Source organism: Cyphellophora europaea (assembly GCF_000365145.1).
Source record: "Cyphellophora europaea CBS 101466 unplaced genomic scaffold supercont1.2, whole genome shotgun sequence".
NCBI classification, from domain to species: domain Eukaryota; kingdom Fungi; phylum Ascomycota; class Eurotiomycetes; order Chaetothyriales; family Cyphellophoraceae; genus Cyphellophora; species Cyphellophora europaea.
The window spans coordinates 2,798,662-2,823,841 of NW_008481808.1; the positions used below are offsets into that span (position 1 = coordinate 2,798,662).

The window sequence follows — 25,180 nt, forward strand, 5'->3', positions numbered from 1 at the left end:
TGAGCATCAAATGATCAATTTCCATCAGAGGTCGACTGTGTCGACGAGCCTCCTGATGAGTGAACATGTACACCACCAGCATTCCGTCCTGCAACCCTCAGGCAACCCTGCATATGACATGCTTCTTTTCCGCCTTCTTTTCTTTCTGGAGCAAAGGCAATGCGGACGAAGGCGGGGGTCGGTGGGGCCAGTCAGCCAGGGAAGAGGCCATCGGATCGCCTATTGGCTAGACAGACTTTGCCGCATCCGAAGCACCGACAAGTCCTTTTTCTCATTCTCGAGCCTTTTGCTTTTGAGATTACTCACTAGTCAGGATACCCAGACCTAGTGCACGTCTTGTGTTGTGTGCTTTGCTTCTGCAGCTGCCACAGGAAAAACCAAGGGTTGATCTTGCGACAGTCGGCCCGTCGGAGAGGAAGCGCTCTGGTAGACGGGCGAACCAGAGGCGTTTCCCCATCTCGCTTGCGTCGGGCACTCAACACCGAGCTCACCCGAGCGAACGTTACTTGCTTACCACTCCCCAGACCACATTGCGAGCACTCCCAACGAGCAGAAAATCTGGGGAACTGCCTCTCTCCGCGTTGCTGCAGACTTGGTCTTATCAATACCCCATTTTTCGTCTCCGTCTGGGGTTGTTTGACCCTCCTTATCATCCGTTATGGCGGAGCAGAGGCATGAAGTCGCCACGGCGAATGCGTCCGCCTCGGAAAGCGAGCTCAGCGATGATTCTCAAGGCTCGAGAAACCCAAAGAAGCGTAAAAGGAACCAAAAGATATCGTAAGTATGCGCGCTCCTCCAACCGATGCTGCCGCTGACCAAGCCTCTCAGGTGCGAGCTATGCAAGGCAAGAAAGGTATGTAATGCTCGTTCGCTTCCTCTTCTCGGCGAAGGTGGCTTATTTCCAGTCTCAAAGACTACTCCCGTCTATCGCTATCTTGGCACCTATCAAGCCATCATGTATCCAGCGATGATGGTCTAATGCTAAGCAGGTCAAATGCGATCGCGCAGAGCCATCCTGTGGCTGGTGTTCGAAAAACAACCGCATCTGTGTCTACCAGGAGCGGAAGAAACCTGGAATGCGAATCGCCTATGTCCACGAGTTGGAGGACAAAGTCAACCGCCTGGAGGCCATGCTCAACTCTCTTGGCCGTCGGGTAGAGGAGCACATCCACGATCATGACACAGCCGTCCAAAGCAAGACGTCGGCAACATACAGCCAGCCAGGCTACACGCCACTTTCAGATATATCACGAGAAGCCGTTTCGCAGAACATCAGCAGCCCCACGACAGATTCGTCGTGGCAATACTCCAATGGGCAACGTGATTCATCCCGGCTTCTACCCGAACCCATGTCAGTGCGCTCTGTCGTGGACACACCCGACATCCGTTCAACGACTCGGCCGAGGTCGTACACAGCATCGACAGTGGCCACCAGACCTTACGCCATTGGGGAGTCAGATCTGCCTCCTTACGATGTTGTCTATAATCTGGTCGACCTGTTTTTCAAGCACGTCAATCCCTGGTCACCCATTCTCGATCGAAAGACCACATTCAATGTGCTCTTTGGTGGTGCTCGCCTTACGGAAGACGATCGAGTCCTCCTCAATGCCATCGTGGCCACGACCCTCCGCTTCTCATCCGATCCACGACTGACATCAGCTTCTCGGAAGCAATACCACGACACCGCCAAGACCAAAGTCCTCTTCCACTGCCTAGAGAATCCTTCCATCGGATCCATGCAGGCTCTAGTCATCCTTGCCATCGATACCATCGGAACTTCGTGCTCGCTCCAGGGTATGAACTTGCTGGCATTTCTCGCCCGCTCCATTACCCAGTTGGGAATGGGCAACGAGAAGACGGTCTATCTCGGCGCCCCTAATTACACTCCCGTGTCTAACCTCCACCTCTCTCATGCCCCTCAACCACCCTCCTGGATCGAAGAAGAAGGACGCCGTCGGCTTGTATGGATGCTTTACATCCTAGATCGCTACACAACGATCTCCACCTCCTCAACGTTTACCTTTCCCGACAATGACATCCACCTCCGACTTCCCTGCACCTACGATCTTTTCAGCCGAAACGCCCCCGTCTCAACGCGCTGGCCGCGTGGGCCAAGTCCGTCCAACGATCCACTATCCTCATCACCCTCTCACCTTGGCAGCTTCTCCTACCATTGCGAGGTGCTCACCATCCTCTCACGTGTGCACAACTTCCTCTCCGCGCCTCTCAACCTCTCTTCACCTGCCGCGATAAGCCACTGGCGTGCAACGTACACCTCGCTTGACCACGAGTTGACCGCGTGGCTGCACTCCCTGCCAGGCGAATATGGCAAGATTTCCCAACTCTGCCACTCAGACCCCGGCAGCAAGATCTCAAACTGGATCATGCTACACGCTGCGTTCGTGACGGCCGTCATACGCCTACACTCTGTCGCCGGTAAGTTTCAACTTGTACAAACCCTCACTTTTGTCCGATGAACTTTCCACACCCACCCTCCCCCTTCCTACATCCTTACAAACCCCCATTCGCTAACAACCCCGCCTTCGCAGCCTACCCCACCATCTCCAGCCCCCACTTCCCCCCTTCCCACAACGCCCTCCAACGCTGCCTCGGCGCCGTCGAATCCCTCCGCGAGATCGCTACCGACACCATCGCCAACAGCATGCTCGACCTGCTGGGCCCGCCCTTTGCCTTCAGCCTCTGGACATCGGCGCGGCTGCTGCTCGTGCACGCGGCGACGCTCGACTGCGAAGTCGACCCGAAGATCCGCTTCTTCATCAGCACCCTCGAGGCCATGGGCCAGTACTGGCAGATCGCGCTGACGTACGCGCGCACGCTGGAGAGCGTCGTGCGCGAGGGCACCAAGAGCTCGCACAGCATGGCGGGCAAGAATGTCGCGAACGGGGAAGGGGCGCGCAGTTTCAGGGAGATGCGCAGGGTGGCGTGGCGGACGGGGAGGGGGTTGATGGGTAGGAAGGAGGGGGGGTGGTGGGAGCAGAGTCGAGTCTTGGTGCCGGCCGAGGGAGAGGTCGAGGCGCTGGATGTTTTTGGCTTCTTTGATTATCCTAGGGTCGTGTCGGAGGAAGAGAGGGTGGGTGGTAGCGGGCAGGGGACTCCCGTGCGGGAGGTCGCTGGGGTGCAATCTCCTGTATTTGCTATGCCCCAGCGAGAAGCGGATTGGCTCAATTTTCAGCCGCCGCACGAATGAAGCGGTATGGTGCTCTGGGAAAAGGTCGCGCATGGTTGACGTTTTGTTATTGGCCTGCAAAGATGGGCACGACGGAAGAGTGTACAGTATCAGGATAAGTTTCAAAGGAGAGGTGAAAGTGCGTGTTCGGCTCACTGTAGCCGTCGCGACATACGGTTTCAAGATGCACATACCTTTGAGCACGCCGGTAGGGGGGCCTCAATTCTGTACAGCGAAAATGTAGCTGCACCTGGCATGGTAGCTGGTGCGCCATTTACTACAGTTCACTGTGGCATTGGCTCACAAGAGCCACCTACCGTGATGTTGGCTGTTGCTCATTGGTCTGCGGTAGGGAGGACATCATTCTTCAAGATGGGCCGTCGCTGCGCAGGGCCAGTGTGATCAATTTTGGCGCCGTGCTACCCGAATGTGACATCGGTGGTGTCAACGAGGCCAAAGTCAAGACAGCATTCTCGGGTTATGGGCGTGTTCTTGACCCTCAAATGCCTGCTTACCTGCCAGGCACTAAGATTCAACAGCGGGTAGTGTGGAAAGATGCAGGAGGAGTGCCCGCAATATTTGCAATGCTCACGATCATTGTGATGCATACCAGAGTCTCGCGTTCTGGCCTGGTGATAGGGCCTCGAAGGCTGTCAGACGTGGGAAGCCACCGGCGACAGCCCGAGCGAGAGACATGGTTACGCGGACGGAACGGCAAGGCGGTTGACATAAGCTGCTGACCGGTGTCAATGCGCCTTGGGATTCAGGAACGGAACGACAGGTCGTCCGATGCTGTTTCAGGGACAGGTACGACGTGTTGAAAAGATACTCAACGGCATGACTGTCAAGTAGGAGCTGCCTCGGCAGCGTCCTGCATATCCGAGGAATTCTTGTTAGCCGAATAGAGTGAACGGTGCAAGCGCGGGGTCGGCACAGAAACAGGGCGCAGGCACAGATCTCCAAAGCTGGCTTTTGTCTAGACGCAGGACGCAGGAGACGGGGAAAATGGCGGTCGATTCTGCAGGTTGAAGTCACCACAATGGAAGCGACGTGCATACCTGGCTGCTGTCCCGCAGCGACCCTTGCGGAAATGCCATTTCCAATACTCGGTTCCCGCGTCAGGTCCGAGGTGACTCCGCATAGAGAAGCGAGCGAGCCGGCGTTCAGACAAAGCAAGGAAGCGTGACCTCCAGTGCAGTGGCATGTCATTTCCCCACGCTGCTGTCACGGCCTCAGCCTTGGGCGCAGCCTGCAGCGACGTGAGTGGCGGCTAACAGAGTTGACTTCCTTGGGCTGCCACGCGTCAAGGGCGTACATTGCGCCTGCAAGGTGGACTCCCAGACGCAAGGTGCGTTGCAGCATGTCCTCTGTGCTTCCGAGTCGGAAATGCTGAAGCCTGATGGGTGTACTTGTTATGGTGGAGAGGACATTGTCGCAGATTTAAACTTTGAAGAAGAATGGAAGCATTCCAACGCAAGGGGTTTTTGCAGTCATGACTGTAACCGGATTAAGGCCATGGCAATCATCATCGAGGCCGCCTTTTGGGAGCGGCTACGGTGCCCATTAGCTCCCTGGTAAAGAAAGTTAGGGGTGCATCCGTGCCCTGGCAGTGGCGCGAGCCCAGGCCCCAGCAGCTCCCCAAAGGTAGTAATGCGCGACCGAAGGGCCTCGTATTGGGAGCAACGTACGGTGGTCCAGCGGCCTGGAGTGGCCGATCATGCCGTGCGTAATTTTGGCTGAGCTGAACCTTTAAGGAGATGATGGTGGGAAGCGAAAACGAGAGTGCATGCCCGATTTGACGGGTGTGTACCAAGTACATGAATAGTACGTACATTGCGTGTTGACGGACGGTGGGTGGTGGCGGCGTGCGATTGGGCGTCCGGGCTAGCTAGGCTTTCGTAAGAGCGGTCATTTGCCTAGCAAGGGCACACTACATTGAGAACGCTCAACGCAGTATTAGGAAAGCTGAACACCGAGAGCTGCATTATTTTGCCAGGAGAGGCATAAGCGAGGAGTGCTTGACATCGTATACCGCACAGATCTCATTCCATTCTCGGTCAGAAAGAACCTCGTTCTATTGTAAGCCCTAGGTCCGGATGGTACGGAGAGCGTAGACGGGCTTACCATACCCACCGCGGCAGCAACCGGCTGGCGTCTGAAGTATAACTTCAAACTTACCAATCTGCCCAAATATTGTCATGATGGAGATCGAAAGTTAATCTAGCTCTAGGCAGAGAACGACGGGATTTCCCATAGTGAGGTGATGATGCGTGGAGAGACATGATCAGCTGTCCCATCCTCGGCCTAAAACGAGGCCAGTCGACATGGTGGTCAGATTTGAAATTGGTACCGACTAGACGGCAGAATGTCACGCCAGGGTACGGAGAAGTGGCATCATGAAATGTATGACGATAAGAGTCCAATGTCATTCAACCTGTGAAGTGGACCTTTGTCCTGGGTATGGAGAAAGTGGTAAGATGCTGAGTGCTGTTGTCCTTTGGTTTTGGCAACCTGTCATGCAGTGTCTGATAAATGATCCTGCGCTGTCCCATACCATGCCATGCCAGACAACGAAAACTCCCGATGCTGTTGGGTTTATGTCAGTTGCCAACCCGTTTCTCAGCCGGTCCGGGTTGGCTTGTAGTACATTGCATAATTCATTCCGGCTCTTGTATCACCCGATCCAGCTCTTTTGAGCCCCCCCGGAAATGCGTAAGGTTAAGCCAAAAGCAACTTTTGTGGTAGCAATAAATCAGAACAAATGAGATCCCTACGAGGTTGCTCCCGTTGAGCATCCCCGCGATGCAAATGCTTCTGGCACCAATTTCTGTCACGCGGTCCAATGTGCGCAACAGCAAACTCCTTCCAACACCTTGCCAATCATGATCTTGATATCATGCATCGATGTCAACTGCTTTGCATCGAGACTCTCCTTCGGATGGTTCTGGTTTGATCGAAGGCACCAACGTAATCACGCAGGTCACTGCGGGCTTGATCTGTCAACTTGGTCTTGGATGGTGACAATGGGGGAGAAGTAGACAGGTCGGACGAGGAAGTGGAGAGTGAGGTCGTAGAGGTCTGCCGTCGAAAGTCGTAGGCGGGAGGAAGCTGGAAACCCGAGCCGGCCGATGCAGTTGACCGGTGGGCGTATGTTTGACGTGTGCCGTTGTACGGGCTGCTCGAAGATTCCGATCCCGTGTACAGCTCAAGCTCAGCTATCCGACAAGCCTGAGAACAGAACGTGGTGCCGTTGGTCTGCCGGTCGCAGGAGAGGCAGAAATCACCAAAGAGCTCCGTAGCAGCCATGTTGTACTGACGTATCGAATTGAAAGTGTGTTGCTTATGTAGTTGAGAGGGCCAAAGCTGAGGGCTTGGAGCAGTAGATGCTCAAGCCAAATGTTCAGTTGTATAAATGAAGACTTGTTGTAACGGAACTGGGCACGACTGGAAGGTCATGTCCAGAATCCCTGTGACAGACTAACAAGTCGAGTGATGGTGAAGTAGTGGAACGAGAGATAGCCCTTGGGGAACGAGGCAAGATAAAGAAGTCAAGACTGGAGAAGCAGGTGGATGTGGCTCGACGGCAAGAGCCTGGTATGAATTAAGCCCGAAGTGGATTAGGCAGCGTCAGAAGTTGCACTTGGGACATGTCAAAATGAGGGTCTAACAGAGGCTTGGGATCATGCACAAGACAGGATGGAGGAGAAAAGGTCATGGGTTTCGTCGCCAGCAATGCGCGCGTGCATGGGGTGGTCCGTACAGGTGGAGTGGGGAAGCAATGAGGGACCCAGCTAAGCCGTTCAGGCGTGAACTATTGGTTTGACCACCTATTTCCAGCAACCCCGCTCAACGCCTGAAGCGTTGCTTTTGGTAGCCGTACTCCGTACTGTATGGTACCTGCTGCCGCCTTGCCTCTGCCCGCCCGGTGCCCGTACCGTACCACGCTACCCGCAGGAGGCAGTTCTCATTGCCATAGGCTGACGAGAGTCTCACGTTCATCTCGCCGGATAGTCTGACGAGAGCCCACAGAACGGTGCCAAAGACTCAGAGAAGGATCCGCACACCATTTCAAAAAGATCAGCTGCTGCTTCACCCCAGCACTCATTATCTCCGACAAGCAATCCTCGTCCTCTCAAGCCAATATCTTACGATCAGCACTTGACACCCTTACGCAAGCTGGAGCCATACCTGCAACAGCATAGCCCCCGAGTTCGTAATGAATCCACCGTGGGCGCCTCGAGAGCACAGACCGGGGTAGGTAGCTGATTCGCTGACCTCCCACTTCTTCAATTTGGGCCTGCAGAACGCATGCCAACCTGCTCGACGGTGATTTGTTCTGCTGGCGTGGGGTGGTCATTTCGCTTGCCAGGCTTTTGTATCTATCAAAATGCCAGAATTGAGGACCCTTTGCCCACCGTGCGGCTGCCACATGGCTCAACTGGCAGCATTCCACCGGCTTCCATTCGACAGTAAACCACTCACGGACCTCTCTGAGAAGCAAAGTCGAGGAATGTTTCTCTCATGCGAGCTCCTTGAGCACATGTCTGAGAACGTACATGAACGAGCATTCCTTCGAAAACCATCTGCGACCAAAACGACGAGGATGACCTGTCAGGCCCGCTCACAGATCATCTCTCAGACCGGCATGGCTACATCTCTAACGAATCCTCGTCGATGATCCCCCAGTTGTCGCTGTCAATTCGCTTGCGCGCTCTAGCGTGCCGTGCCTTGCACCACCACCATCAACACCATGCTATTGTTGTATTAGTGCCACGGCTATGCCCGTTCTTCGTCCGACATTGCAGCCCCACCGTCCCCAGCTTTTTGTGGCCAACAATCCTCCACTGTGCAGTGAAACGCTGTCATCTTGCAGCCTGTGCCTCAGAACCATGCCTGCCCTTCGACACTACAGAAAAAATCACTCATCGATCTGCGCCTAGGCTCTGCCACTGCGTGTCCTACCTGAAAATTTTGCAAGTGGCGAGTTACACGTCTGGTCACATCACCCCACGCCGCCCAGGGACTAAGACACGGCCTGGTTGCGTGCTCGCTCCAGAATGGCGCCGCCGCCATCTCCAGATGTGGACAGGATTGGCAGTGCGACACCCCAACTTTAGCGATCGCTACAGGCGACCGGCTCTCCTTTGCGCCCCCAATCACGCCAATTCAACTTCTTCCCCAGATTTTGTATGGTCAGTATTCAAGCCACATTTCCTGGGGCTATTGGTTTTGCGCTTTGGGCATCGGCGTTGCACATGACTCGAATGGAGGGTGTCCGTGCAACCTGTCGCTACCTAAGCTACTACAAGAGCGCCCGCATACGATAGTCAGAGATAAGGGATCCCGCATGCTGAAGTTCGAACAGGTGGATACCCTCACATCTCAAGAAGCGCTCCGCTCCGTTTCGAACGCTTATCGTCCTCGGCTGCTCCGCTTCCCGGACACTTGTCTCTGAAAAATCTCCTGCCACGTATCTGCCTCCGGATGACGCTACTGCGCACCCAGCTGCAGATATTGAAAGAGTACAAGCAGGACAATAAGACAGCTCTAACCTGCTACGATGCCTGCTGTCGAGGCCGCTGGGGTCGCGGGACTGCTAGGTCCAGGCAATCTCTTCTACGGTCGTGACTGGATCTGATACAGAGTACCATGCACATGTACCATAGGTTTGACCCCATTCTAATCGGGCACGGACCTTATTCCAAACTCTACCCTGTCCCACCTAATCAATGTTATTGCAGTGTGACCGCTGGCCTCCCGAGCCAGCCAGGTGTCGAAGTTGTGTCGTAGGTAGCTCGGTTTCCAACCCGCCTGCTTCTGATGGTCAATGATTCATTGCGCAGCAGACACAACGACAGGTCTCACGTTTCTGGATCTTTCCTCTGCGCAGAAATTTCCCTATCGCTCTGTACAGGGAAACAGTCACCATTGTTGACCACTGTTGCTGCTGGGACTTGCAGGAAGACATCCTCAATCCATTACCTAATACGACTAGACCCTGGACGAAGGCCTAAACGCTCGTATTTCTTCCCTAAAGGCTTCCGTCAGGTGATGTCGGCTCGCTGTGAGGATGTGTCCCTGTGTTTGCTATCCATCATCTCGTGTGATACAGAAAAGCGATCACCTGCGGTTGTGACGTTCGTCCCTGTAAATGCTGAGGCTCGACCTGGCCATGGAAAAGCGGCCCAGGTTCGGCTTCGGGTTCGTGGCTCCAGGTTAATCGGCCATATCGGGCGATTAATCCGTCCTCAGGATTCATTCTCATATGGCTATAGTCATTTGCCTCCGAACGAGGTTGGTTCGTGAGCTCTAATTCATCTTCATGTTTTCGGTTTCGGCTCTAGGTAAGAATGAAGAAGCTATATGATTCGCTCCTCCAACAGGACTCTAGAGGAACCGTATCGCTCCCTCAATGCCAAGAGCTGGATCCTGGTGCGGGTTTCTCATCGCGACACAGATGATGACCATTGAAGGAACGTCATGCATCGGCTTTGCCACATTCATGCCAGGCATATCCTACTCACTTGCTTGCTTGTGCTGACTCTTCGCGGTGTTCGCCACTCGCCACTTGATGTGGGCGGCAGAGGCTGCGAAGAAGTTACATTGCGATATCTGGCGTTGCATGGGTGGGAGACGATTCCGTACCGAGGTCCAGAGGCCTCCTGTCCCGGTCTGGCATCAACGATCGTTGCATCACAATACTGCGGAACCGTGTTACACAGCTTTTCGGCGGTTACCAGCAAACCTCATGATCGAGGTTCAACCCGGTCCGTATCCGCCACCCATGTTTCGGCGGGGGCAGTTTTGCACCACCAGTAGATCAGTCACCTGGAGCTATCAGCTCTGTCCATGACCTGGTCCACTCGTTCGACTCCGCACGTTCCACTACTTACTGCAACTTTTGGGGTCAGGTGACAAGGCAACTGGACAGGGTCGTTCGCAACCGTTGCAGCCCAACGGTCTGGATTGCGCTAGGACCTTCCAGTGAAGGACTCTTCGTTCGAGTCCGCGGTTGTTAACGCCCAATCGACGTCAGACATAGTGCCGGGCCCACGCCAGTCTTCCCAGCAGAGAATAAGCTTAGCTCCCATGCTTATACACGGTGATCGCGCCGAGCCGGTGACTGGCCGCTGAAGCTCTGATGCAAAAGGTGGGACCTTGTCAGCCTGGTCCGCGCTGCACCCACTTTACTGCTTCCTCGACATCTGTGACCGAGAAGCTTGGTCGTCAGCTCCATATAGGCAGAGAGATTCTACCATCAACCACAACCATGCTTCACTGAAGCCTGTTGTTGATTCCGATGAACCTTCGAGTACTGTTAGGACAGGGGGTTTTGATCTAGTCCTCGGCTCTTTTGCTTTATTCGGAGCTCTGAATCTTCGATAACTTGCATGTTAAGTCCTCAAACTTGCCCGTTCAGGTAAACTGACGACAGATTGGAGGTGCAGAGCCTGGAATAAGGAACACTACAGCCACCGCGATGCAAGAAGGTAGGCGCTGACGGACTTTCGTTCCGGCCCAACATGCAAGACAAGAGAAGCATCTTGGCTGTAGGCACTGCATGACTGATGCGCATTCAGATTCAACGAGTACGCGAAGAACGTTCTTCACAAACCGACCCCCGGGGTGAACAGGGGACCGCAGCCTTGTGCCTAAGCGTCAACGCCAAGAAGTCAGGCAACGAACCTGTAGCTAGTCAACAACCCTTTGCTTCGGCGGATCAGTAAGCGCGAAGGAGAGGCCGATGATCAGGCCATGTGTAGTCTTGGGTTAAAGTGGTGTGCTCCCGATACAGACTTTGTGTGAGTCGGACCTCGTATATCCCTTGCAGCTTTGACAAGCAACGTGGTGGCCCGCATCGTTTGCGGTAGGCCTTTGACTCATCATACCATATCTAGCCTTTCTCTATAAGCTCATTCAGGGACCTCGCATCGGTGTCAGCCTCAAGTATCTCAGCGCATATGTGCTCGTAGCCACCGGTGCGGCAGCAGCATCGATCCGCCTCTGTGACATCTCGTGCGCCGCCAAACGATTGGCACTCCGTTCCTGGTACGACCTGCCATCATTGCAACCGCCTGCGGGCATCACCCCATCTGTATGTAGGAGAAAACCATCAGCCAGCGCGCCGGCAAGGCAATCCTCGGCTATCGTCCCATTGGGTGGGCACTGCGTGCGGCTTGGTTCTCCCCTCTCCTCCCCGAGACTCGGATCTCCAACAAACGCCAAGTTTCTGGGGAAAAGCCCGCGCAGCAAAGAGCCGAGGGAAGCCGGGAGCTCTAGGGCCACTCAGGGCAGGTATGGTTTGCCTTTTCGAGGCCTTGACCAATAGTTTCGGTGGCTCGTGGTCCGGCTGAGTGAGGGGCAGCGTGTACCACACCTAAACTTTCCCCTCGGACGTCCCTCCGGAGCATGAAAGGTATATATGTATGATGAGGTAAGATATTGTGTAGCTCGTTCATCTGCTTCAAGAACTTGAACTGTATCTGTAAATTAAACCCAGAAACTGTTACATACACCTACCCTACGCCAAAGCATTCCGCTGCATCAGATTCATCATGCCTCCCGCTACTATGCGCGCCGTGGTGTTCAAGGGTGACTACAAGGTACGAGCATGGCCATGGATGTAGAGCACGCGCGGAACCTGCTGACACTTTTCAGGTCGCTGTTGAGGACCGACCGTACCCCAAGATCCAGAAACCCACAGACGCAGTCCTGAAGGTGACCAGCACCGCCCTCTGCGGAAGCGACCTGCACTTCTACCGTGGCCACCTCAAGTGCTCACCGGACTTTGTGTGCGGGCACGAGTTCGTAGGCGAGATCGTGGAGAAAGGCGACTCGGTCTCGAAATTCCAGATCGGCGACAAGGTCGTGGTGCCCTTCTACACGGCGTGCCAGAACTGCTACTACTGCGTGCGGGGCCAGGCCTCCCGCTGCAAGCACGGCGAGCTCTTCGGCAACAGCGTGCCCGCCAACACCATCGACGGCGGGCAGGCCGAGTACGTGCGGGTCCCGCTGGCGGACACCACGTTCGTCAAAGCCCCCACCAGCATCCCGGAAGAGATGCTCGTGCTCATGGCCGACATCTTCCCGACGGGCTACTTCGCGGCCTCGCGCTTCCTCAAAAACCTCAGTGACCGGGACCGCAAGGAGTATACCACGGCGGTGGTCGGGTGCGGGCCCGTCGGGCTGTGCGCCATCACGTGCGCCCTGACCATGGTTGACACCGTGTACGCCATCGACTCGGTCCCCGAGCGCCTGGAGGAGGCGAAGCGCATCGGCGCCATCCCCATCAACCTCAACGACAATCCCGCTGAGAAGATCAAGGCGGCCAGCGACGGGCGTGGCGCCGATGTGGTCATGGAAGTCGTCGGGCACGCCGACGCGCTCTACCTGGCTTTTGACATGATCAGGCCATGGGGCCAGATCAGCTCTATTGGCGTGCACACGGAGAAATTTGAGCTGAATGGTTTGATGATGTACGGCAAGAATGTGACGATGGCGTTCGGGCGGTGCCCCGTCCGCTCGATATTTGAGGACGCACTGGCGCTGCTGGTGCAGGAGCAGAAGAAGGTGGCGTTCCTGTGCGGCAAGACCATGCCGTTGGAGGAAGCGCCCAAGGCGTACGAGGATTTTGAGGCAAGGAAGGTGAACAAAATTGTCTTCAAGATGGGCGGCAAGACGGGAGAGGCCATTGCGGACAAGGTGTGAGAGGGTAAGGGATCAGCATTCCTACTTAGCCCAGGTATCTCGCGTTACATCGTAACGGCATCAATGCTACATTGTGCAATATCTCATGGTCATGCCATCAACTTTGCCAATTCTGTTGTCAAGTTTCTCATCGTACCAGTAAGGACACTGAAGACCAACCTCGCCGGCACATAGACCTGATAGAAGTACCAGGACGGTAGTGGATCCTTGAAGTCATACAAAGCCTCCTGCCAGAAGCTGAAATGTTTCACAAACGCAATTGCCGCGCCAAGAACGTAGAAGAGATTCGTGCGCAGCGTAAGAAGATCCAACATGGGCAAGAGCAGGAGTGTATAGAGCGCACTCCCAAACGAGTACACACCTCGCTCGTGCCCAGGCTGGATGACTGGTGTAGATATTTCATCGTCGCCACTGATGAAACCATTCGCGCTGCGGCCGAAAACCGAAACATAGCCGCGGACTAGGGCAATAGAGCCTTGTAGGCCGGTGAAGAGTAGGATCGGTGCGTCAATCGTTGCGCGCCCAGCCATAGGGAGTATTCGCTTTTCCACGGCCTGAACGTTAGGTCGCTCATCAGCAGCGAAGTCGATTGTCAAGTGGCCACTGTAGGAGTCTAGTTTCGTGGCGAAAGCAGACACAAAGTGCATTATAGCGATATTGAGCGCGGAGGAAGGATTGACGATGGTAGACACCCTGCTGTCTGTGAGCGCACATGCAACAAATGTCTTGACTTTTCCGTTGACGATGATGGCAGTACTTCGGTAAAGATCGCTGCCCTCCGGAGTCTGGTCAAGACGAAGACTCGAGTTCTTCAAGATCTTGACCCGAGAGACCTCATCGTACGTCTGACTAAGTGTACGGCGAGGCAGTAGAGTTGATGAGCGAGGGGTGACTGTGCCATTCGTGTCGCCATCGCTCAGAATATATTTGCGCTTGCCGTTGGATTGATGCAGAATCTTGTGGATTTCGTTCCGTGTCTTGACCTCATACGACTCGGGAACCGGGAGGCCGTTGTCAGCGGCAAACTTGAGGAAAGTCGACGGCTTCGAACAGATCATTGCATTGATAGTGTCTGGAACGAAGCATACACAGTCCGTCTTCTGAGTGATGATGCTCTTTGCCTGGGCGAGCACAAGAGCTGGAGTGTCCTTACTGCAGTCGATCCAGAGCTCAACAGCTTCCTTCTGGATGATGGTCAACAGTTCTTGTGCATATTCGGAGTAGCTCTCAATTGTTGGAGTATGTTTTATCTGTATGTATTTGCGCACGGCGACGGACCACCGAACGTGAAGAGGTAGAAGGCTTGTTTGAGTTGCAGCCAGACTGACATGGTGGCCAGTCTCATGGAAAGCTCGTGCAAGTCGTAGAGCATAGGGACTTGAGCCGGTGATGAGGACATTGCGGGCTTTGAATCCAGGCATGCGTCGAACCAGGGCGCGCAGTGCCTTGCGGCACGAAATAGCCAGGATCACATAATTGAGGCATAGCAGGGCAGTCGAGACTGGCCAACATGCAGCACAGAGCCCTGCGAGCACCACGCCCTGCAGAATAGTCAGGTTAGCCATGAGATGTGAATTATGCCTATGTTAGCAACATGATAGAGACCTGAGGATTAAATTCATAGTTTGGAGTGCGGCTATGAGCCAGTGACGCATGCCGGTGAGCTCTCCAACTAAGCTTGTGCTCCCGAGAATCTCAACGCGTCAGGAAGCATGTCGTCATGCTGCGGAGGAAATCCGATCTGCACTTAATGAGGTGCGAAACGTCCCAGTCGGTCTCTGAAATGTTCTCGAAAGGCAGCAATTTAGAGGGCCACAACATCGGTTTTGATTGAACGGACAGGTTGCTAATGTTGTTGTCGCTATTGCTTTGTGGTTGACGGGCACCTTGAGGTCTCGACGAGTCGGCCGATCCAACTTCGGGAAGGAGATGCCGGCTGGCCTGAGCGATGGACCCCCAAGCGAGAGCTCAACAGCGCTAATGGCGAGTGATCTCCAAGCGATCGCTGAGCCCTACCCCGCTAGAGAGACCGCCCAATGACTATCATGCCCGGCCCGTACTGGCGAGGTTTGGCAGATCTTGATTGTCTTTTGCTACATTTTTCTCACACCAGGGACGCGTGTGCGTGCTTGGATGACAGCTGGACGACAGCTAGGAAAGAGCGCAGCAAAATTACTATGAGCCATCATAGGTTGTCCGCGGGACCATTCTTCAGCTGGCGTCTCACCAAGTTGCCGGGCAATTGGACCAAATAGACTTTCTCTAATCGCGGGATGTGCCAATGATTTGTTATTGACGATTCGACATCCAGCCTTTGGTTGTGTTCGATCCTTCGCGACGATCATCCCCTCTTCCACCTCCAGTCTGCGTGTCTTCCGCACCTTTTGCGCAGTCATCCTCCGGTTCATCGCTCCCTCCCATCGACCCTGCTTCGACTACCGCACCCATAATGGCGGGTCAAGCTGCCTCGTACTACCAGATGCCCGACCAGCCGCACCCTCAACAAGGGTACGGCTATGGCTACCAGCAGCCTCCTGGACCGCGACCTCAGGGCTATGGGCCCCCTCCGGGTCCGCCTCAAGGCCACCAGCAGCTCGCGCGTCCGTCGCAGCAGCAGCAGTTCGAATACCAGGACCCAGCCAAATACAACCAGCCTGCGCCAACGTATCAGCCACCGCAAGACTCGAAAGAAGGGTTCGATCAAACTTTCAAGATTCAGAAGCCCAAGTTCCACGACCTCTGGGCCGGCATCCTCTTCATCGCAACATTCCTCGGATTCGTCGCTGTGTCGGGTCTGAGCCTGTACCGGTACTCGCGCTATCACAGCTTCAACGGAGGCGGGGTCTACGGAAGTCAGAATGATTTCTCTCTCGATACAAATACGATTATCCTCTTCGTGGCGGTCCTTGGTATAGCGTTCGCTGTCAGCTGGATCTACTTCCTCATGGCCCGCATGTTCACCAAAGCCTTCGTCTGGATCACGGGTATACTGAATTGTGTATTTGCTGTTGCGACGGCTGCATACTACCTATACCTCCGTCTATGGGGTGCTGGTATTGTGTTTGCCATCTTTGCAATTTTCGCCATCATCTGCTTCATCTCGTGGATCCCTCGGATCCCATTCGCGGTTGTGATGCTACAGCAAACCATGGATATTGCGCGCATGCCCAGGGTTCACGTCTTTGCAATCTCCTTGATAGGCGGTGTCGTTGCTGCTGCCTTTGCTGCCTGGTTCTCGGTCACACTTGTCGCCATTTACACGGCCTATATGCCCGGGAACTCTAATAGCACTCAGAATCCTAGCTGTACAGACGCCGGCTGTTCCAGTGGCAAGGTCATTGGATTGGTTGTCTTCGTCACCTTCGCCGGTTACTGGATCACCGAGTGGATTAAGAACACAATCCATACTTCCGTCGCTGGGGTCTACGGCAGTTGGTACTTCTGCGCTGGAAAACCCGGCGGCATTCCAAAGGGCAGCTCCTGGGGTGCCTTCAAGCGGGCCACTACCTACAGCTTCGGATCTATCTCCCTCGGAAGCTTGATTATCGCGCTCATCAACATGATTCGCCAAGCTCTGAGCATCCTTCGCTCGCAAGCTTCGCAGGATGGCAGCATTGTGGGTACCATTATCTTCTGCATCCTTGGCTGCGTGGTTAGCTTCATCCAATGGGCCGTCGAGTTCGTCAACAAATACGCCTTCTGCCATATAGCATTGTACGGCAAAGGGTACTTCGACGCCGCGAAAGACACCTGGAGGATGATCAAGGATCGTGGCATCGACGCTCTTGTCAATGACTGCCTTGTCGGCCCGGTCTTATCCATGGGAGCACTATTTGTTGCCTACTTGTGCACACTGTTCTCCTACCTCTATCTCGAGTACACCAAGCCAGCCTACAACGAGGACCGAACTTTTACTCCTGTCATCATGGCCTTCTCTTTTGTCATTGGACTCCAGGTATGCCAAATCTTCACAGAGCCAATTGCCAGCGGTGTCAACACGATCTTCGTGGCTATGGGCTGGGATCCTCAAGTTGCTGTCACAGATCACCCAGAATTCTGGAACAAGCTGGTGCAGGTCTATCCTCACGTCCAGAACGTCATTCATTCTTGAGATGGAGAAAACCATTCGCGAGCGGCAGCCGGTGCCACAACGACTCGTCGGGCTGTTGTAACTCACACTGATCAACTGCATCGGGCATTCAGCTTTGGCTCATGTTCCGACGAGGCTGCAGATGCGTGGGGAAACCTCTCTAGTGCACATGTAATCAAGCAGTAGAAGCTGCCAAGCGAGGCTGATGACAGAGCAAGCCGCATGAGGTTGGCGAGGTTGGGATCACAGCAAGTCTCGTTACATACCCGGAACTGTACAGTAAGATAGCCACGAATAGATTGGATCGTTCCTGTTCATGACTCCTCTGATGCTCCTTGGACAGCCATGAAGTGATCGTCAACATGTGGTTCGTAAGGCTATAACGAGGCTTTGTGGCTAGAACTCAGATGGAAGGGGGGCGGTGGTCAATACGCCAAGTGGGGTGGCGTGGACGCCTTGAGGATTAATCCCTGTAGCTGCAGCTCCAGCTGTACACCTCCCGTGCGGACAGTCATATACCTGTCCACGCCTCGTGTACTTCTACTTTTTTTGATCAACTTGACTCTTCGCTAGTATGATCTCCAGTCTCTGGTTTGAAAGCGCTTTCTTGCACACAATCGTCTTCTCCCTCGTTATGACTCTTGATGCCGATGGAAGGCATATCCTACTAGCTGCTGACTCAACGGCCCTCGAAGCTATGTAGGATGCGCAATACCATGGTAGTGAGTCTAATGCTCGTCTAGGTGTCCTCTCCAGAGTGAAGCTAGCAGACTTCGCATTTTGACGACGGCATTGTGGCTCATACGCGCCAATTCGCCACGGTGGCAAAATCCGGTCAGCTCGTCCGACCATGGTACACTCGTTGCAGAACAGAGAAATGTGCTGCAGAACCGCCATGTTCCAGAAGACGGTCGCTCGGCGGCTACAATGCTGTGACAATCAACGACGTCTAGACAAGATGCGCCTGCGCTCAGGGGACATCGATGCGACGGTGGATTAGGCAATCAGGGCGGGTGCCAAGAACTTCCGCCTGATCTCCGATGATCAAACTTGGACCGGTGGCCAACATGGCAAGCAGGCCGCTGCCTGGCCAGGGCAATTGGCCCGGTCGTTCTTTTGGGCATCGATCCTTGCTTTTGTCTTCTCAGGTAGGTGCCGTGGTCAGTGCCAACCAATCGTTGCTTTGGCCCCTCCCTGCCCCATGACTCATTGTGCCTTACTTTTATGTGGTCACATGTTGTCGCGACGCAGCAGGCGCCACTCCCGGACCTTGCGACTTGCCTTCAGGCTCCACGCGTTCCATGCCGCGCCTATCTCAGTCGCTTGGATCGCACAATTGTACAAAGAGTGGCCCCCATATTAGAGTAACTTCCTCCAAGCGTTGTGTGGCTGGAGCGACGCCCTTGGTTGCCTTCCGTTGGCACGTGGATTTGGCTAACTAAGTCCTCGCCTTCGAGTCACTGCCCACTCGCTGCTTATAGCTAGGCATCAGCCCAGCATAATCCTTCTTATCTCATACACGCCTGGTACTTTCGCTACATCGCTCGAAGCCCCATGAGATCCTTGCCGTCTACATCAATACCCGCATGGCCTCAACGGCGCACTCGAAAGCGTCGCGCTCGCCGCCCGACGACGTTCTGACACCTCCGAATTCGGCACAACTATCTCACGCAGTCCCCGCGGACGCCATGGCATCTGAATTGCCGATATTGCCACAGCAGCCTCATTTTCAGACCCGCTCACCAACCGCCGTGCGTCGGCTGTCACCACCGCCACGTAACAAGCAGAATGAGATCTGCTGCACTCACGCCGAGTGCCAGGGCAAGAATGTTACCTTCCGTCGGCTTTGTGAATGGAACAAGCACATGGATAGACATGAGCGGCCTTACAAATGCGAGCACCCGAACTGCCAGAACGCCCTAGGCTTTACATACTCAGGTGGTTTGATGAGACACCAACGCGAAGTGCACGGCTTGCATCAAACAACCAAGTCTCGCCTCTTTTGTCCATTTCCTGACTGCGTCCGCAATGCATCAGGCGAAGGCTTCTCCCGCAAAGAGAATCTTGAAGAACACAAGCGACGCCGTCATCCCGATTCAAAGCTTCCTGAGGCCGAGTCTGTCGATCATGGCCCCCAGCACAAAAAGCGGAAGCGAATCATCACCCCGCTGCCAAGTGACAACAGCGTTGAACCAGAGTCCACAGACGCTGAGTACAATGACGATTCGTCGATTGTTGCTCCTGCTTTGCAACCTTTGGATGACAGCCCCGTGGTCAAAAGACTTAAGCAAGAGCTGCAACGAACTCGGGAGGAGCTACACAGAATGGCCAACGAGAACAACATGCTACGAGCACAGGTAACACAATACTACGACCTGGTGCAAACGTTTCAGCCCCAGATCTACAACGTCCATAACGGTGCTCAGCCTGCACATGGTCTGATGGCGCAGCCTAGTGGTTACACCGGTGTTACTAATCTCGGATATCCCAATCTGCACTCGGCTTACAAGAAATAGCCACCACGGAAGGATCGGCGCAATTTGATTGAACGGTTGTATTGCATTGATACCCTGGCATACATCACAAGCGGATTTCTTACTTTCTTTCACACTTTCCACTCTGCAACGAAGAAACGACATCATCAGACACTCTAGACTGCGCTGCTACACCGAAATGGAGAAGAGGAGACGTCGCATTACTGGGTTTGGGCATTATTGTTGAGACATGGAGGACTCACTACTTCCGTATGTACTGTACTAGCATTGGCATTCTGGACCACCACTTTTCCTGTACACATAGCTACTTCGATGTGACCATACGCGGTCGCTCTCTAGGGTGGATCGTGATCATACCTAATGTCGCAGGCAGCAGCAATATGGCTGCCTGGTCCCTCTCTCCTCAACCAAGATCTGCCGAACTTCTGTTCTTACACCCACACACTAGTGTCTACTTACCTGCCTGTTTGTGTCCATCGGCGCTTGCATGCGCTTGCATGCGCTCGCACAGGCGCATATCTCACACTTCTACTCGTGACACCCTAGACATCGCTCTATAAGTCTAAGATAGTATCAAAGCCTAGAGCTTACAGGCTAGTATCGTAGGGCTGATTGTCTGATGGTCTTTCCGTATAAAGCTCTCCTATTGGCATTCAGTATTCTTCTGGAACACAAGTCATGGATGAAAGGTAGTCTCAGCAGCCTCTCAGGGACTTACAGAACCGATCAGTGAGGTTGCGAGCCTGGGCAAGGCTGTCGAGCTTCTGAGCCCACGCTAAATTCACGGAGAGCGTCGCCGATGCTAGGGCACCCCCTGGAAATGCTGCCTCGTCTTGGCATTTCGCCTGTTCCGGCGAAGTTTGATCGCGAGCTCCCCGGTGCAAAGCAGAGGTACCAATGTAATGAGTCTCAAGCCGCGCACGGGGGATCTGTTGATCCCGCACTCCGCAGCCAAGATTGTGATACTGAACATCTCCTCTTTCGCATCGCCGACGCGCCGATCCGAGTGAGGGACTAAATCCAAAAGCGGAGTGGGGTGTGGGGTTCCCACACGGAGCGGTAAGGTAGCGCCTTCCTTCCCCTTCCATGCCCTCTTTATCCCCTTTCCCTCTCACGATTCCTCTCTTCCTCCTCCTCTTCGAAACTGTCAAACAATGGCAGCTGAGGTGGGGCAGGTCTGGACCCTCGAGCCACAGCCTGCGTGCTTGCAGTAGCGGCAACCACAAGGCTCCCGCAACAAGAAAACTCAAGCCCTTTAGTTATGCCCGCTTGTACAGTTGCACTACTGTGGCGCTGGGGTTTTGCCCGGCGGGACTGATTGCCAGATGACAGATCCCGGTCCCCGAGCACACAAAGAGCTGGGTTTGAGTTCGATGCGAACAGAATGGATCATGGCGGACCCCGCAGCCCGATGTAAAGAACCTGCTCATTGCGTTCTAGTGGGCTTATCAGGCCAAAGGACTCGGTATATGCAGCAGCGACGCTCCAGCTTTCGGTCTGACAGTATCACGGGGTCCGCCGGAGTCGCCGGAGTCGCCGGAAAGTTCGACCTGTCAAAGTGTGCTGGAGTCAATGTGAGGTTGTCATCGGTTGTCCCAAGTTCCGGGCCCCGAGTTGTTAGCAGTGATTTGAGACTCGGGCCCGCGACTGTGTCTGGGGTGTGACTGTAATGGAGTCAGAGTTCTACACAGACCATGAAGCCAATGTGATGTAGACATACTTTCGACTCTTTGTGCATAGGGGCTCTAAGCTGAAATTACGCAAGTGGACGGATATACATCACCCGGCCAAGAGGCAGCGTCAACTAGTAATCTTAGATTGATAATAATATCACTATAGATTCAGATGGTCCTCGAGCCTATCTTTGGACGTTGATCCGTTGCAAATTCTTTCCTCCAAGCGCCTGTGGTATCATCGTAAGATTCTTCCTCAAAACATCAATTGAAACCTCTTGCTCTTCTCTGCATTGGGTGTAGAGGAGAGCAGATGTCGGTGAGAGCGTCGTGTGCGGACATGGTGTGTTCTACAGTACACAAAACCCCCCTCTTGTAGCGGGCACCCGTGATCCGCATATACTTCAACCTTCCAAAGCCTCGAAATCAAACTCATCGTCAATTGGAATCGTGATTCCCTTGTATGGTCCCTGCTCCATCGGTGGCACATCCAAGCTCTCCCCAGTACTCGTGCTGCCATTGTTGCTGCTTGCGCTGAAAAGGAAATCGTCGCTACTATTGATGCTCTCGCCACTAAAACTCAACAAGCTCTGCGGTACGGGTGCTTTGCTGGAGAAGTCCATTGTTGGCAGGTTCCAATTGCCATCATTGATCCAGTCGTTGCCAGCCATCGACATAGGGGTGTGTGCTGTGGGGCCCATTCCGGAATTCCCGAAGAGCTGTGCATTGGAGGCATCGTAATTGGTGAGAAGTAAATTGTCCCAAGACGCATTCGCGATCGTAGGAGACATCTGTGAAGGTTTCTTTGGCGGTAGCATAGTAGAGCTGGAGGTACTAGTCTGCGTGTCGCCGCTCAGTTCGTCTCCGAGTGGGAAGTAGTCGAGGTTGATAGCATGATTGGCATTCAAAGTGGCATGATGGGCAACCTGGCCAGGCGATGGAGTAGCCATGACTGGAGCGGAACGAGTTGATGAAAGCGAAACAGTGCTACCTGCGCGGTGCTGAGGAGACATGGAATGGCTCATGCCAGTCTGAGGAAGTGTAGCACGTCGGGGTTCCTCGGGCCTAGGACTGCCTTTAAGACTGGAGAAGCGGGAGGCGATGGCTTGCAATTGCTTCTTGGGAGACTTGCCAGACTTTGGTATAGGTGGGGATGGAGCGGGCATGGAGTTGACGAGCTTGGCGGCAGGAGTATCAATATCGATGTGCTTCGGTGAGGAGGTGCGACGACTTTGTAGTGGTACAAAGGCGCTGGCGATGCGTTGAAACTCCGCATGAGAAGACTGGCTCTCGCGACCGATCATTGCCAATGACAACTGTAGAGACTTCTGGTTGTCTTTGACGAGTTTGCTGTCCTCATCCAGGTCGATGGATTGCCAGAGAATGGAGAACGCTGAAGTCAACAGGAGTGCCTTCTTGTTGAAAGGGAAGGTGTAGTTCATGCGTCTCTCGTCAAGCAGGTCTAGGATTTGGAGAGTGTGCTTGCCAGCAGCAGCAAGAACGATCGTCGCAGCGGCTTGAGCGCTACCTGTGGCGTGGCAGAGTAGGGGACGGTGGATCAGGCTGCGTACAAAGAAATATGTCAAGGACTAATGAGCGTCAGTGAACAATCCTGGGAAGTAAAAGTCGTACTTACCAGAAGAGGGGAGCGGCAGCTGACAACGTTGGTAGACGGCTTGTCGTTGTTGAATCTCAGACGAAGATGATCCGGGAGTTCTTCCGACCATTGATCGAGCTCGTCGGAGTAAGCATGAAGCTTACTGACAGATAATTGATAGCTGGCTTTTGAAGAATAAAGATCTTCCAGGGCCCTGGACAGTATGCGGGTGGCTCGGAACAGAGCTAGAGCACTGGAGATCTTGGTCACCTCTCCAGGCAAAGCAGGAGAGAAGCCTGAAGTGCTCAAATTCTCGTCGTCGACATCGGCTGGGTACTCGGTCGTGATGTCGGCTTCGCGAAGCAGCATAGGTGAGCCAGTAGCAGCAGAGGCAAATTTGTCGAGAACATATTGGCACCAAAAGACCTTTCGACGTACTTCAGCATCGAAAACACCGAGGGTGTGGTACTTGTGAGCCTGATGCAGACCAAGCTCATGGCACATTCCGACAGCAATGCCCCGGTGGCGCGAAAGTTGGGTATAATCGCCACGCAGAAGATAACATAGTTGAGCCAAGACATGAGACTGGATCGTCGCCGTAGTCGGTGTCATGGGAGAGGAGTACATGGCTTTTCGCCACTGATTCTCGTAAGTTGGACAGCTGGTCTTGAGTTGGTGACCACACGACAGTGCCGAGATTTCGAAAATGAGGAAGAGTTGAGCGATTGCCTGTTTATTGCTTTGCCAGTTTCCAGCGTCGGGTCCTGCGAGATACTGTTCATAAACTCTGAGGAAGGTTGGTCTGTGCAGGACTGGTAAAAGTGGCTGCCATTCCTGGAAGAATAGATTGATGTATTGGTCGGATAGAATGCGTGGAGGTGTTTTCGAGGCATTAGTCTGAGACTGTTTGGCGGTATTGGATCCCGAAAGAAGAGTGGCGGAGGAGATGTTTGCAGGACGTTTTTCGTGTTCTTGGATTTTCTGCTCGAATGATTCGATGAATGCTGAGGCTGTGGAAGTGCCGGTCGAAGGAGCGTCATGTTGTACAGGAGCTGGAATTTCGACGTAAAGGATGTCCTCGCGCGGCAACTCAACCTCGGCTTTGACTTGAGCAGCGTTGGTTGGCGACAGAGAGCAAGACCCTTTGCGGGAAGCCGGCGAGAAGCTGTGGAGGCGCGAGAGCATATCGATCTTTTCGTCTTTTTCGTCAAGCAGATCTTTCAACTCACGGCATTCCGCTTCCAGACCACGCACTCGATCCTCCAAAGATTCAGTGTAGCCTCTTGGGAAGGCTCTGCGACTCAGCTTGTCACTGGTCTTGCACTCGAAGCCAACGTTGGCACACTGAGTACAGCAGGGTCGAACGCCGTCACATCGGATCTTCTTACTTCGGCATCGGTCGCAAGCTTGTGCTATCCTGTTCTGCGTCGAGCTCCCCACTCGAATCATCTTCATCGGTAGTATGCCAGGCATGGCGGCGGTGGTAGGTCGTTCGGTTCGTGGGCATAAGCGTGGGAATCAAGGCGATATCTCTAACCAAGTACTGTTGCGGGGTTCGGGGTGGACGATAATGGTGTTGTGGTAATCTGGGGTAGAAGAAGAAGGTGAGTTCAGGCGAGAGGGGCCAGGCATAAGAAGGTGTTATGACCGCATTGGAGGAGGATAATCGGTGGTTGAGGGTCAATGGGAAGTTTTCAGACGGTGTTGGCCCTGATTGGGTATGGGGGGCCGCCACGGGTCCTGGGTGAAGTCGAAATTCGAGAAGAAGGGATTTGTCCGGGGTCTGGAGTGTCTGGGGGTTGTATGGGTTGAGTTTTCGTCAGAGCAGGACGGGGGGCAATCGATGGTTGGATGGGGTGCAGGGTACTCTCGTGCAGCAACAGGAGCCCAGCGTTTTGGCGTCGCTTGACCCAAACCTGTACAGCCAGATCCTCTGAAGCAGGCGATTTCCGCTACCCCGCAGGGATACAAGGCAATGCAAGACGCACAAACGGCCCACTACGACGCACTCCAGGCCAATGCCGACGAGGAAAGATCGTCTGCCAATCATTGCCGGTGACGTGATCCATTGCGCTATGCTGCTAACGGTTAGACCTCCATTTACCCGTACCATTTCGAGCTCCTCTGCACCCCGATTCCAGCATGCTACAACCATAGTCTCGCAGCAGTTGGCCAAACTCTCACGTTCGGATGGGATAGCGGATACAAATGTGTCGTGCTTCGTTCCAGCGATCTTCCTCTGATGCATTGGAATCTGGGGAAAGTCTATGTCTTAGCCCTCGAGCCGAGTGCTCTGGAGTTCTGGTGGTCAGCTCGTGTTGGGGCAACGTCAGCGCCGTTGGCACAAGCACTCTTGGATAACATCATGCCACGGTCATCGCCTCGCTTGCACGACAGCTTCTAGACATCAGCCCTAAGCAATCGCATTTT

At 54.1% G+C, this 25,180-nt stretch overlaps 7 protein-coding genes across 7 annotated transcripts; 4 read left to right on the forward strand and 3 right to left on the reverse strand.

The window, feature by feature from the left end:
- Window positions 1-658: 658 nt before the first annotated feature.
- On the forward strand, window positions 659-3,208 carry HMPREF1541_02573 (uncharacterized protein; the record flags this gene model as incomplete). The annotated part of the gene is made up of 4 exons (XM_008716928.1): window positions 659-777; window positions 829-853; window positions 990-2,436; window positions 2,550-3,208. 4 exons carry the CDS (start codon window positions 659-661, stop codon window positions 3,206-3,208), a joined length of 2,250 nt encoding a protein of 749 aa, XP_008715150.1.
- Window positions 3,209-6,094: 2,886 nt separating this feature from the next.
- On the reverse strand, window positions 6,095-6,493 carry HMPREF1541_02574 (uncharacterized protein; the record flags this gene model as incomplete). Its single annotated transcript, XM_008716929.1, has 1 exon — window positions 6,095-6,493. The coding sequence occupies one exon, from the start codon at window positions 6,491-6,493 to the stop codon at window positions 6,095-6,097; it is 399 nt and encodes a 132-aa protein (XP_008715151.1).
- Window positions 6,494-11,742: 5,249 nt separating this feature from the next.
- HMPREF1541_02575 (uncharacterized protein) lies at window positions 11,743-12,895 on the forward strand (the record flags this gene model as incomplete). The annotated part of the gene is made up of 2 exons (XM_008716930.1): window positions 11,743-11,790; window positions 11,846-12,895. The coding sequence occupies 2 exons, from the start codon at window positions 11,743-11,745 to the stop codon at window positions 12,893-12,895; spliced, it is 1,098 nt and encodes a 365-aa protein (XP_008715152.1).
- An 89-nt stretch (window positions 12,896-12,984) lies between these two features.
- Window positions 12,985-14,460, reverse strand: HMPREF1541_02576 (uncharacterized protein; the record flags this gene model as incomplete). The annotated part of the gene is made up of 1 exon (XM_008716931.1): window positions 12,985-14,460. One exon carries the CDS (start codon window positions 14,458-14,460, stop codon window positions 12,985-12,987), a length of 1,476 nt encoding a protein of 491 aa, XP_008715153.1.
- An 884-nt stretch (window positions 14,461-15,344) lies between these two features.
- On the forward strand, window positions 15,345-17,006 carry HMPREF1541_02577 (uncharacterized protein; the record flags this gene model as incomplete). Its single annotated transcript, XM_008716932.1, has 1 exon — window positions 15,345-17,006. The coding sequence occupies one exon, from the start codon at window positions 15,345-15,347 to the stop codon at window positions 17,004-17,006; it is 1,662 nt and encodes a 553-aa protein (XP_008715154.1).
- Window positions 17,007-18,571: 1,565 nt separating this feature from the next.
- HMPREF1541_02578 (uncharacterized protein) lies at window positions 18,572-19,501 on the forward strand (the record flags this gene model as incomplete). Its single annotated transcript, XM_008716933.1, has 1 exon — window positions 18,572-19,501. The coding sequence occupies one exon, from the start codon at window positions 18,572-18,574 to the stop codon at window positions 19,499-19,501; it is 930 nt and encodes a 309-aa protein (XP_008715155.1).
- Window positions 19,502-21,557: 2,056 nt separating this feature from the next.
- On the reverse strand, window positions 21,558-24,223 carry HMPREF1541_02579 (uncharacterized protein; the record flags this gene model as incomplete). The annotated part of the gene is made up of 2 exons (XM_008716934.1): window positions 21,558-22,742; window positions 22,790-24,223. 2 exons carry the CDS (start codon window positions 24,221-24,223, stop codon window positions 21,558-21,560), a joined length of 2,619 nt encoding a protein of 872 aa, XP_008715156.1.
- Between the last annotated feature and the right edge of the window lie 957 nt (window positions 24,224-25,180).